General features: G+C 31.0%; 2 protein-coding genes across 2 annotated transcripts; both read right to left on the reverse strand.

Annotated features, from left to right (window-relative positions):
- Positions 1–997: 997 nt before the first annotated feature.
- On the reverse strand, positions 998–3,404 carry LOC144548829 (putative F-box protein At3g16210). The gene is made up of 2 exons (XM_078297544.1): positions 3,347–3,404; positions 998–2,136 (listed from the first exon to the last, which is right to left on the reverse strand). The coding sequence occupies exons 1-2, from the start codon at positions 3,402–3,404 to the stop codon at positions 998–1,000; spliced, it is 1,197 nt and encodes a 398-aa protein (XP_078153670.1).
- Positions 3,405–9,154: 5,750 nt separating this feature from the next.
- LOC144548831 (putative transcription elongation factor SPT5 homolog 1) lies at positions 9,155–10,393 on the reverse strand. The gene is made up of 5 exons (XM_078297545.1): positions 10,202–10,393; positions 9,912–10,109; positions 9,552–9,809; positions 9,300–9,455; positions 9,155–9,193 (listed from the first exon to the last, which is right to left on the reverse strand). Exons 1-5 carry the CDS (start codon positions 10,391–10,393, stop codon positions 9,155–9,157), a joined length of 843 nt encoding a protein of 280 aa, XP_078153671.1.
- Positions 10,394–12,248: the final 1,855 nt, after the last annotated feature.

Below are 12,248 nucleotides of genomic sequence, written 5' to 3' on the forward strand. Positions count from 1 at the left end.
ATCTCTGAATATCCGTGCGGATACGGATACGGATATGGTTTTGAATTTTAATTATCCGTATCCGAATAGTAGATATATATTATATAATTTTATATGTATTTTGAAAAAAATTATGTCATTCACTATTATAAAAAGCGGATATCTGTATCCGTCTAATATCTGATCCGTATCCGTATCCGAAAAATAAAAACGGATACGGATATGGTTTTACCACTATCCGATCCGTTTGCACCCCTAATTCTTAGGAGTAGCTCTAAAATACATCAGTTCGTCCATGGCATCTTAATTAGGCCTCAGAGGATACAAACCTTGTCCCGTGCTTCTATGGCAGATAAGCCTGTAAATCCATATAACAAGTCTATTCCACCTTTCCTTATTATGTATTTAAAGTGACCAGCTTCATAGACAGAGGCCCAATATGTAAGCACCACAAAATTAAACATTCAAAGTTGTAAAGATCCGAAGGCCATGAGTCCATGATTTATTTACAAAGAATTTTAATAACAACAAATAAACAATTGTTGGTTGATAACCAATTAATTGCAAGGTACATTATAAATGAAATGCATTTTAATCATCAAAAACATATTTTTCTCTTGACTTACAGGGAATCATTTTTGCAAATTGACTGATTCTCCATTTTCTATTTTAATAATTAATGCAGTGAAGACCATGCCAAAGAAAAGAGAGCTGTTAATATAATAAATATTGCTATTACAGTAAAAACAATAGCCTTCATTACAGATCAGATGTAACCTAACACCAAAGTTATCAGAGGAAAAGGATAGTGGACAGGTAAGAACCATAAAGAACCAAAAGGAGAACATCAATTAAATAGCAAAATTTGGGAATTAATAATCAAGTTCGAAGGCACATAAGATTTGGAAATTCCAGATCATAGCAGAATTAAATTGCAGTACCGTTTTGGGAAGATTTGCCTTATCTTAAAAGTTAAAACATGTTATCTGCAAAAGCAGAGACATCCATTGAGATTGAATCATACCAAGTAACAAGGCATGTAAGCCCAAGGACCCATCGCTATATTCTCACCTATGTTTATCAACTCCTTTCTTTTTCCTGTGCTCATATCGAATGACATCAAATCATATAATCCTACAGGCATAAAAAGGATGTCTTTCTCTGGATGAAATGCAAAATGCCCCAAGTGAAGTATGCGAGAGTAGATAGTAAGAACATTCCAATGAGGCTGCAGAACTGAATAAATTTTATCAAGGTTCAATTGGTACTTTAATTTCCATTCTTGTCGAGTGTAGCTCTTAAGAACCCAAATAAACATCAATCCTTTCTTGTCGCACAAAGATATATAATGCAAGAGCCCTTGAGATTGTCCAATTTTATCAAAAGTACGACTGGTCATATCGGGAGGGTTGATCAACTGATAGGAGCATTCGTTTGCATTGATGCTCAGGATTTCACCACGAGTTGTTATACGATACAGCCTTCCTTCAACAAAAGTGCCCTTCGAATAAAATTTGATCATTGTGTCACACACCAATTCTTTTTTACTTATGCACTTTCCTCTCTTAAACGAGAAAATATTAATGGAGCTAGATATTTCTCCATCATCACTCCCGTTTGAAAACCTGATGATCTGGAACTGAGAGTACACTCGAGGGTCAAAAGCTAAAGAAAAAGTTCGACAGTCAAAAGGTGGACTAAAGGACAACATGGTAAGCAGAATTCGGGTTGCCGGGTTATAGACATATAGATTGTGCACAGTAGGGGCGTTCTTGTTCAAAGCTTCAATAATGAGGAGCCCGTTACAGTAGTCGATTATATTCAAAATATCATAATTTGATAAGGCGCAGACCGTTCTATCAAGTTCCACCTTGTCAGCACCATGAGATAAGTTCACAAATCCAACACCAGAGCAAGAATTGTTATAGAAAATACCGCACAGAGTTGGTCGTAAGTGCTCGTTGAGCCCCAGGGCTTCAGAGGAAAGGGAAAGCCATGACTTGCAGACGGTTCTGCATCGAAAGAAGGGTCTAGGTGGCAAGCGAGACAGGATCTCCATAATCAACTCATCTGGTAGTGTACTGATAGGTGATGTAGCTTGGTTGATCCTCTGGATCTTGTTGTTCCTCTCACACTCAGATGTGGAGACAGTGATCCCTGCACATTAAAAGATAAAAAAAAAAAAAAAATATATCTATATCAGAATTAGACTTATAAATCAATCAAGAACATAATTCTCTAAACGGATGGTTGATAGATTTTGTTAGAAGAGTGAATCTTTTTAAAAACAGATTCTGTTTTCTATGTCACAAGAAACAAAATTGAAAATGAAAATTTATTAAAAGTAATTATTTTAGTATAAATTCAAATCGTTAAAAATAAGATTTATAAATTATTTTTAATGTATGTATTTTTATTATTTATTTACTGGTTGATTCTATACTAAATAAATAGATAGGAAAATTTATAATTTTTGAATGCAAACATATTACCCATGAAGTAGATCGGTTTCAACGATTTTAAATTGTCATTTGAAATAAGTACTAAAAAACCCAGTAGACGTTGTAACGATTTCATCTGACCAAAAACCCCTTTTTTTTTTTTTTTTACAAAGGTATTAAAAAAATTCTTAAGAACGAGAATGATAAAAAACAAAAATTGGTTTCTTAAAAAGAACAGTACCATTTATACGGATCCTTTAGGGATCCATAAAATAGGCTTTTTTTCGACTCATAAAATAGGCCTTCTTTGTTAATGCTGGAAGGAATCGTACCATTTATTCTATTACTTCTATCAAATTAGAAAAATCATCTTTATGATTCTTTAGAAAATAATTTATAATTTTCTAAAAATAATTTCGGCTGAAATAAACCTAGGTTTCTGATCAAGTATGATACTAAAATTAATGAGATTTGCAATTTTTCACAATTCGTTTTAAACTGGCACAAATATCAAAGCATACCCCCCTAAATGCAACTAAGGAACAAACTGATCCTATTGGCTTTGCTGGAAGTTATTCCATCCAACAGTACGATGTATTTTCAAAAAAAAATTCTTATACATGAGTAATTAATTGTTCAGTGGATAGGACCAAAATATTTTGAGTGCAGTAAAATTGATATTCATAATCAGTATAAAATATTTATCTGATTGATATCTTTGATCTCCATATATAATTTGAAAGTATAATCCTGTCTCTGCCCATACCCATCCAGCATAACACCACACCACATAAACTAACTGAACTTTTACCCTAGCTAGTCATGTACTACAATGTTATCATATTTTATTAGACCTTAACACACAGACGGTTAAGACTAGCAATAATTAAAGTCCATATTGAAAAAAAGTGAAGATAAAGATTAACCTTCCTCCTCCTGATGAAGCATAGACCTGCACGCAGCCATGTTCCTCTTCCTCGCCATGCGCTCCGAACAGCGAATCAAGGCGAGTATTTGTTCAGAGCTAGGGCAGAAGTAGCAGCAATTTTGTGACGTAGAAGAGAGAGCTCTAGAGAGAGATAGAGAAGCCGCTCCCAAGTTTTTCAAAAAAGAGAAAGAGAGAGAGAGAGAGAGAGAGGGAGAGAGTAATCAATTAGGCGGAATGAGCTAACACAATTTAAAGGTACATACACAACAATTGCCTTCCAAAATTGCCTAGAAAAATAAGTAAATGCTCTATAATTAGGTTGCTAAATATGTAGTATTGATTACATTTTACGTTGCAAGCAGATTATATCATGTTAAAAATATATGTTGTTCCAGCATTCCATATATATCGATCCTACACTTTTATACTAAGCATTCGTTTTGTAGCTAGCTATTCAAATTTACAATCTTTTTTTTTTGGGAGAGCTATTTATAAGAGCAAAGATTTTATTACTGAGAGCTAAGAGAATTCGTGAAAGGGGAGGTAGCACAATTGGCTAGGAATAAGTCCTAGAGTTGTTGTACCCAAAGGTCGAGAGTTCGATTCCCCCTCACGACTTCGCAGCTTCTGCGAAAATTTTCAAAAAAGAGAGCTAAGAGAATTCTTTTCCCAGTTAAACTAATTTTGTCCTTAATTAATTTTTGGGAGAATTTCATATATACTACTCAAAAACTGTAAAATTACATATTTACTATCCAAATTTCTATAATTATGTATTTACCATCTACAAATCTAATAACTCACATATTTACCCAATTAATAAAAAATGAGATTAATTAAGTGTTTAATATTATATAAAATATAACTAATAAGTTATTTAATCTCTTCTCCTTCTCTACCTGTTTCTCTTTTGTGCACAAATTTCCCTCTTGCCTTTTTTTTGAGGTAACTTCTCCTTGATGCCGAAACTCCCTCCACATCTCATTTCTTCCGTTGAAACTCGGAGCGAAGGATAGAAGACTAGGAGACTAGTATTCCACCTCTAGATTGATGGTCTAAAAATAAGGTAACCACTCCACTTTTTCAAACAAAAACAACTTGTACTGAAGTCGACGATGATATTGCAACCGTTATCATAGTGGTTGGAGAATATGAGTTTTGTTACTAGCTCAATTAAGAATAGTGTGGGTTTTATAGCTGATGGGAACTCAAAGGGTGTAAGGAGAGAAAGAGATGGAGCTAAGTTAATCCTTGGTTAGTTATTGTTTTTAGAATAAACATAATTAATCTAAGTTTTCAGTATATTTGATATATATTAAAGTTATATGGGGTAAATATGTGAGTTATTAGATTTTTTAGATGGTAAATACGTAATTATAGAAATTTGGATGGTAAATATGTAATTTCACCATTTTTGAGTGGTATATATAAAAAATTCCTTAAAATTTTCTTCCTATCTTTATTTTAAAGATTAATATATTAGCATTAAAATACAATAAACTAGGGGTGCAAAATTGCAAACAGATCGGTTAATATCCTTCTGTATTTGGATATGTATTCAAATTTTTGTGAATTCAGATATTTACATAGATAGGATACGGATACGGGTGTGGATATGAGTTGTCAAGATACATATATGAATACGGTTTTGGTTGCAGAAGAAGATACAGATAATAATTATCTGTATTTGTATTTTTTCTTTTAACTTTTTAGATATCTATTTGCGCATATTCAGTATGCATATAGATAATTATATGTATTCATAATTTTTTATCCTTTGTTCTAGAATTATATATGTTTAGAGAGAAATATTTATTTTTGTAAGTATCTATTGATTAAAATTTACTTATGTTGGCTATTAAGTCTAAAGTGTTCATAATTTATTTTAGTTTGAAAAATTGATGCCCTCTAATATAATGTGTTCATAATTTATTTTTACCAATTAACAACAAAAAATACAATTTTTCAGGGTTTTTACAATAATGTTTGGTAATATAATTTTATTATTATGTATGAATATTATTAAAAAATTAAATATAGATAAACAATTAAAATTTCAATCAAAAGGTGCGAAATTAACAATACTACAGAAATAGGATCTTCTATGGTTCATTTTCTATAATTACGTATTTACCATCTACAAATCTAATAACTCACATATTTATCCAATTAATAAAAAATGAGATTAATTAAGTGTTTAATATTATATTAAATATAACTAATAAATTATTTAATCTCTTCTCCTTCTTTACCTGTTTCTCTTTTGTGCACATATTTCACTCTAGCCTTTTTTTTGATGTAACTTCTCCTTCATGACGAAACTCTCTCCACATCTCATTTCTTCCACTGAAACTCGGAGCGAAGGACAGAAGACTCGGAGATTAGTATTCCACCTCCAGCTTGATTGTCTAAAAGCAAGGTAACCACTCCACTATTTCCAACAAAAACAACTCGTACTGAAGTCGGCGATGATATTGCAACCATTATCAAAGTGGTTTGATAATATGCGTTTCGTTACTAGCTCAATTAAGAATAGCGTGGGTTTTATAGCTGATGGGAACTCAAAGGGTGTAAGGAGAGAGAGATGGAGCTACGTTAATCCTTGATTAGTTATTGTTTTTAGAGTAAACATAATTAATTTGAGGTTTTGGTATATTTGATATATATTTAAGTTATATGGGGTAAATATGTGAGTTATTAGATTTTTTAGATTGTAAATACGTAATTATAGAAATTTGGATGGTAAATACGTAATTTCACCATTTTTGAGTGGTATATATGAAATTCTCCCTAAAATTTTCATCCAATCTTTATTTTAAAGATTAATATATTAGCATTAAAATACAATATACTAGGGGTGCAAAATTGCAGACAGATCGGTTAATATGCTTCTGTATTTGGATATGTATTCGAATTTTTGTGAATTCAGATATTTACATAAGTATAATTTATAGATAGGATACGGATACGGATGTAGATATGAGTTATGAAGATACATATAATAATACGGTTTTGGTTTCAGAACAAGATACGGATAATAATTATCTGTATCTGTATTTTTTCTTTTTACTTTTCAGATATCTATTTGTGCAGATTCTGTATGGATATAGATAATTATATGTATTCATATTTTTTTGTCCTTTGTTTTATAATTATATATGTTTAGAGAGAAATATTTCTTTTTGTAAGTATCTATTGATTAAAATTTACTTATGTTGGCTATTAAGTCTAAAGTGTCATCATATATATATTTTAGTTTGAAAAATTCATGCCCTCTAATATAACATGTTCTTAATTTATTTTTACCAATTAACAAAAAAAAATACAATTTTTCAGGGTTTTTACAATAATGTTTGGTAAGATAATTTTACTATTATGTATGAATATTATTAAAAAAATAAATATAGATAAACAATTAAAATTTCAATCAAAAGGTGCGAAATTAACAATACTACAGAAATAGGATCTTCTATGGTTCATTTTCTACAGTTTAGATCAATCCTGGTCTGAAGCCTATAAACTAAAGGTATTGTGGTAAGTTAGTAAATAAATTCAAAGATTATTCTATCGGTTGCACCATAGGATTCCATAGGAGATGTACACCAATACTTGTATCATCCACTGTTTGAGTACCGATATAAGATATTTAACCCATTATATGAAAAGATAAATTATTCAAAGATAAATTTTGCATTGTCTCTAATGCAAAGATAAATTATTCAAAAAAGAAATTGAGCCCAGAAATAAAACATGCGTATTAGAACGGGTGAGGTTTCCATTAACACCTTCTTTGACACGGTAACACTCATAGAATTCGCTTGTATTTTCCATTAATGTCCAATGAAATTCTAGGTGGTCAAGCCTTCACTTGATACCTTTGATTTCCTTCTTAACTGGACAATGGTGAGGTTGATCTGGTCGGGTTCAAGGACCAGGGCCACATAACAAGTTTGAAAAAAATAAAATGTTCGTATTACGAGCATACAAATGGCTTATATGTATATTCACAAATTTGTGCATACATGTCTCTAAACTTTAAAACAACACGTGGAATTCTTTATCTAATATATTATTATATTATATGATTTATATCAAATATAATCCAAACCTTCAGAAACGTGCAATTCTTTATTGCAATGTTTAAACCATTGCTATCTTACAACAACACGTATATTTAAAAAAAAACACATAATCATTACTACACATAATTAACCGGACTTTTCAAAGTATAATTATAATTATCGGTGATTTTGTGACTGGTTTTGAAGTGGAAACCGGTAGTTTTAGCATCGCACTAATTAGGTAACTGGTTAAATTATCACCAGTTTTGAAACAGAAAAACAAATTAAATTGTTGTCGGAAAGTTGGCTTGAATATTTTCGGTTTGGATAATTTTCAATTTCCAGCGAATAGGTGGATAGAATTTGAATTTTTTTTTTGGATATTAATATAAATTTCGGGTATTTTGTAGCCATACCTAAATTTTTAACCGATGTATTTTTTAAAATTCCTAATCATTATGTATGTGATGAGTTAATTAGAAATCTAATTTGTAGCAAATCAAATAGAATTCAAATTTGTAGTTTATTTAAATCCATCCGAATTATTAATATACAACTTTTCACACAAAATATATTATTTTTAATCAAGATCTCAAAGACTGATTGTCTTTTTTTTTCTATGAATACTTATTAGGTAACAAAAAAAATATCTAACTGTTTCCAAAATATATATAATATGTCTAGCAATTTCAATCCAATGTGAAAATTGACAAAACATAAATCCTGACTAGATCAAATAATAATGCTTGTAGGAACTCACATTCATCAAAAGGTGGGCATTTCGTGCCAAAACCTGACCGATTTTGGTGCCTTTGTTCCTTCCAATTTTTTGAATTCCAACTCTAAAAAAGTAGTACTGAAAGGCAGATGTGCAGCCTACATTTCATATTCAATCGAATTCAATATTTAACATTCTAAGTCTGTTGTTACCTCCAAATACATGATTTTAGTTTCTTATAAATGGCCAAGCCTCAAAACTAAATATATATATATACATCATCAATGAATATGATTTTGTATAATGTGATGGTAATACATATTTTTTTGTATTATTTAGGTGTGAAAATTTATTATCTTGTACGTAATTGTCAGACAAACTAGATTTCTTGTAGATGCCTTGATTGTTGTGTAGGTAGTAAATTATTGAGGCTGCCAATGGCTACATAATATATTTACTAGTATGTTAATTTGTTAATATAATTTCTGATAAATAAAGGTGGGTTCATCTATGGTAGGTTGGTTATTACTTATTAGACCCACAAAGTGCAAAGAGAATCCTTGAGCTCATTTTTACGCTAGCGTCTACTCCTCTCATTACACACTATTTATATATTTTTTTTGTATCCGTATATGGTCAGCGTTTTGGCAGTAATGATAGTGGCCTGATAGTATTGTTTTTCTTCGCTCATGGTCAAAACCATTAAATCAATATGGGATCTGCTTCTCTTATATGAAAAGCATTGTATTAATTAGTAATGAGCGAAGTGTGATTGACAGAAAGTAAGATGTGTATTTCATATTGTGTTAATAAACAGATACAGAGCTCAATCAATCAAATGATAGTGGCCTTTTCGTTATGCTGTTTGCTAAGAATATAATATGTCTATAAAGGGATTTGCTTAAAATTATTAAATACAAAAGGCAGAGAAAAAAATATAACAGACAGAAATATTGCTTACATTTGAAAAAAAAAACATAATGAAAATGTCACTTTAAGACTACAATATATTGTACTATTGTTTGTCTCAACAGGTGAGGACAAGATTATCGGCCGAAACACATATCTGCAACAGAAAGAAATTAAGGAATAAAATAGTTATAAATCTTGTTTAAAAAGATATAAAACAATTAAATTTGTAACAGAAAGAATTATAAAATTTGATGTCTTACTTGGTCTTGAGAAGAATCTAAAAATATGAGTACATTATTATCCTCAACTTTCACTACCATACCGGATGACCCTTGCTTATCACCAGAGATAATTTGAACGTTGTCTCCAGTTTGAAAAAACTTTCTCACATTGACTACATTTATAGCAAGTGTATCCTGATACAAATCATAAAAAAAAATTATAAAGCCGCCCAGAATAAAGTTTTAACCTAAACATTTAATATGTATAGCCTAATTTATTAACTATTTTACCTGAAGGCTCGTCGAATTTCGCTTAATGTAAACAAGGTCGCCATCCAATTTTTGAACGACACCTCTCTCGTGTTTCATGTCTCCAGCTATGACTATGATTTGGTCGCCAATCATGAAACGACGGCTAGTTCTGCTTTCAGTTGGGGCTGACGACCCAGCTGCATCCGTCGATTTTTGGAGAGACAATACTTGCGTCATTTCCTTGAGCGGAACCATGAAAATTTTTGTCGAATAGAGATAAGGTATTCCACGAACGGCCTAAAAATCATGATGAAATAATAAAGATTTGAACAAGAAACTTTTTTTTTTTTTTTTTAAAATTGACAGTGGCGGCTGTCAGAAGAAAACAAGAACACTAACCTCAAAGATTTGAACAAGAAACCTAATATTAAGTAAGAAAACAAGAACACTAACCTCTTTGACATCGGCCTCAGACATGGCTTCAACATAAATATAGTTCTTCAAGTGGTCCAATGCAATAACCGAGAAGATCTTGAGCTCTGATTTTTCTATATATTTTTTCATTAATCTGATGGCGACCTCTCTCTCATGGGTGTTCTGAAATAATCACTAATGTTACTAAAATAAACTTACTAGTTGTTTATAAAAAAATCAAGAGCACAACTTTTAAATATTATCTAACGTCTTACCTTGCATTTAACGCACCACAATTTTGGATCTTTGACAGTGGGTAGAAGGGACTGCTGTTCTACTTCAGCGTTAACCGCCATTGCTGGATCTGTGGAGAAATTACCACTTCTGTTCCTTTTATTTGCACTACTACCTGGTGCAATACTACTGCTCCCACCTCCAACTTTTTCCTTCAGTTCCTTTCTCTTCATCAGAGCTCCTGGAACGATTCTTGGTTTTCTTGAAGAACTCTCGTATGTTCGCGAAGAGCGCTTGAGCTTAGTTCTTGTACTTGGAGTTGGATTTAAGTAATAGACTGGAGTTGTTATTGATTTATTCGAGGAACCGTTGCATTTAAGTACTATTAAGTTACGGAAATTTTTATGATACTCCTCTAAAATATTAAAATTACTTATTTCGTGGTACCCCTAAAAAGCTTTAAAATTACTAAACGCTTTGTTGATTATATTGTTGTCAATTTAGTTTTTCAACTACATTTTTTACAATCCAAAAATTTCTTTCAAGAAAATCTATAACATCTTAAACAACAAATATTATTCTCTAAACATATCGATAATATATTTAATTTATTCTCACGTTAACTACGGTTCATCATATCATCTAAACAATTATTTAAGTGAACTATGAACCATTTTTTTTTTTTTAAAGTTTTAAGAAAATACAAATTTTTTGAATTCAAAACATAACTTATAACAAACTGATCAGCAAAGAAATTAAGCTAAGCAAAAATTTATTGCAATTGGATCATCGATCTAAGTTTCTATTTGACTGAAGCAAAATTCCGATAATAATAATAATTATAATATATAATATTTAAAATGTTAAGCCAACCTATAAATTGAGAAAAAAGGTAAATTGAAAAATAATATACTATAGTGGTGAAAGTGAGTGTTTTAGAATGGTTACGCAAATTAGATATATAAACGAAATAAACGAAATAAAGTTAACGTGACACGTTGATGACTCTAAATGAGTACTACTAACTTTTAATATATGTAAATATATACTTAGTTATCCTAATTCCATTATGTTAGATTACAAGCGTATAATTCTACCATTTAATAGTGTCAGTGTCGATTCACAGGGATAGATCTTAGGTAATTAACAACTTTAGCACTAGTCTAGGTTCTTCGGGTTTGTTTGGTAGCATGTATTACATAAGAAAAAAATAATAAAATAAAGGTACAAGGTGATTTTACAGTTTTCTCTGACAAGGTTATAGGTGGAGATGCTAATTGTTGTAAGCCAAATTTAGGGAGTCTCTAGGGTTTTAGATGAAATCCTTCTAATTATCTCAATACATATTTATGGCACTCATGTCTATCCGCATACGGTCTTCTGTCACTGCTGCATACGGTATAGACCACCCAGCAGACAGAGCCACATACTGGTACTATTATTCCCTACGAATGCTAGGGTTCGATTCTATGCGTATTTGAAATCTCCTCTCTCACTGAGGTACAATGACTTAACACTTATAGGTATGTGGAGGACATTGACATATAGTAGATAGAATTATGTATGCAATGACATATTTCAATAATATTTAAAAGATAATGAAATCTCAAATAGACATAAAAGAAAAATAAATATAATAAAGAGATAATATAGAATTCATTACATCCAACCCTATAGAGGAGGAGCTTAGCTATTTAAAGCCATGACAAAATAAAATAAGTAATAAAATAAAAACATAACCAAAAACCTAGAAAACATCTTCCTTAGATGACGTCTTCTTCTTCCGCCTTGGATTTTGAGAACTTTTCCTTCTCCAATTTCAGATATTACATGCAATATTCTACTCTTAAACTATGGACTTACACAACTAAAACATGCACACTAATTCCTATTACATGAGGGATTTATATAGTCTTCCTAAGGCGTGTAGTCATGAAGAACATGGGAGCCAATTATAGCCTCTCATGTTATATTTGGAGCGCTAAACATAGACTTCCAATAATATACTATAATGGTGAAAGTGAGTGTTTTAGAATGGTTACGTAAATTAGATATATAATTAAATGAAATAAACGAAATAAACTTGAC

Source organism: Carex rostrata, chromosome 34 (genome assembly GCF_964058835.1).
Source record: "Carex rostrata chromosome 34, lpCarRost1.2, whole genome shotgun sequence".
NCBI classification, from domain to species: Eukaryota; Viridiplantae; Streptophyta; class Magnoliopsida; order Poales; family Cyperaceae; genus Carex; species Carex rostrata.

Coding starts and splice junctions, on each gene's coding strand:
- LOC144548831 (XM_078297545.1), bottom strand. CDS start 10,393: ATGAAGAGAAAGGAACTGAAGGAAAAAGTTGGAGGTGGGAGCAGTAGT. Junction 9,456..9,551: donor GAAATTCGACGAGCCTTCAG/GTAAAATAGTTA, acceptor GATTTGTATCAG/GATACACTTGCTATAAATGT. Junction 9,194..9,299: donor TAGATTCTTCTCAAGACCAA/GTAAGACATCAA, acceptor TTTCTGTTGCAG/ATATGTGTTTCGGCCGATAA.
- LOC144548829 (XM_078297544.1), bottom strand. CDS start 3,404: ATGGCGAGGAAGAGGAACATGGCTGCGTGCAGGTCTATGCTTCATCAG. Junction 2,137..3,346: donor GCTTCATCAGGAGGAGGAAG/GTTAATCTTTAT, acceptor TTTAATGTGCAG/GGATCACTGTCTCCACATCT.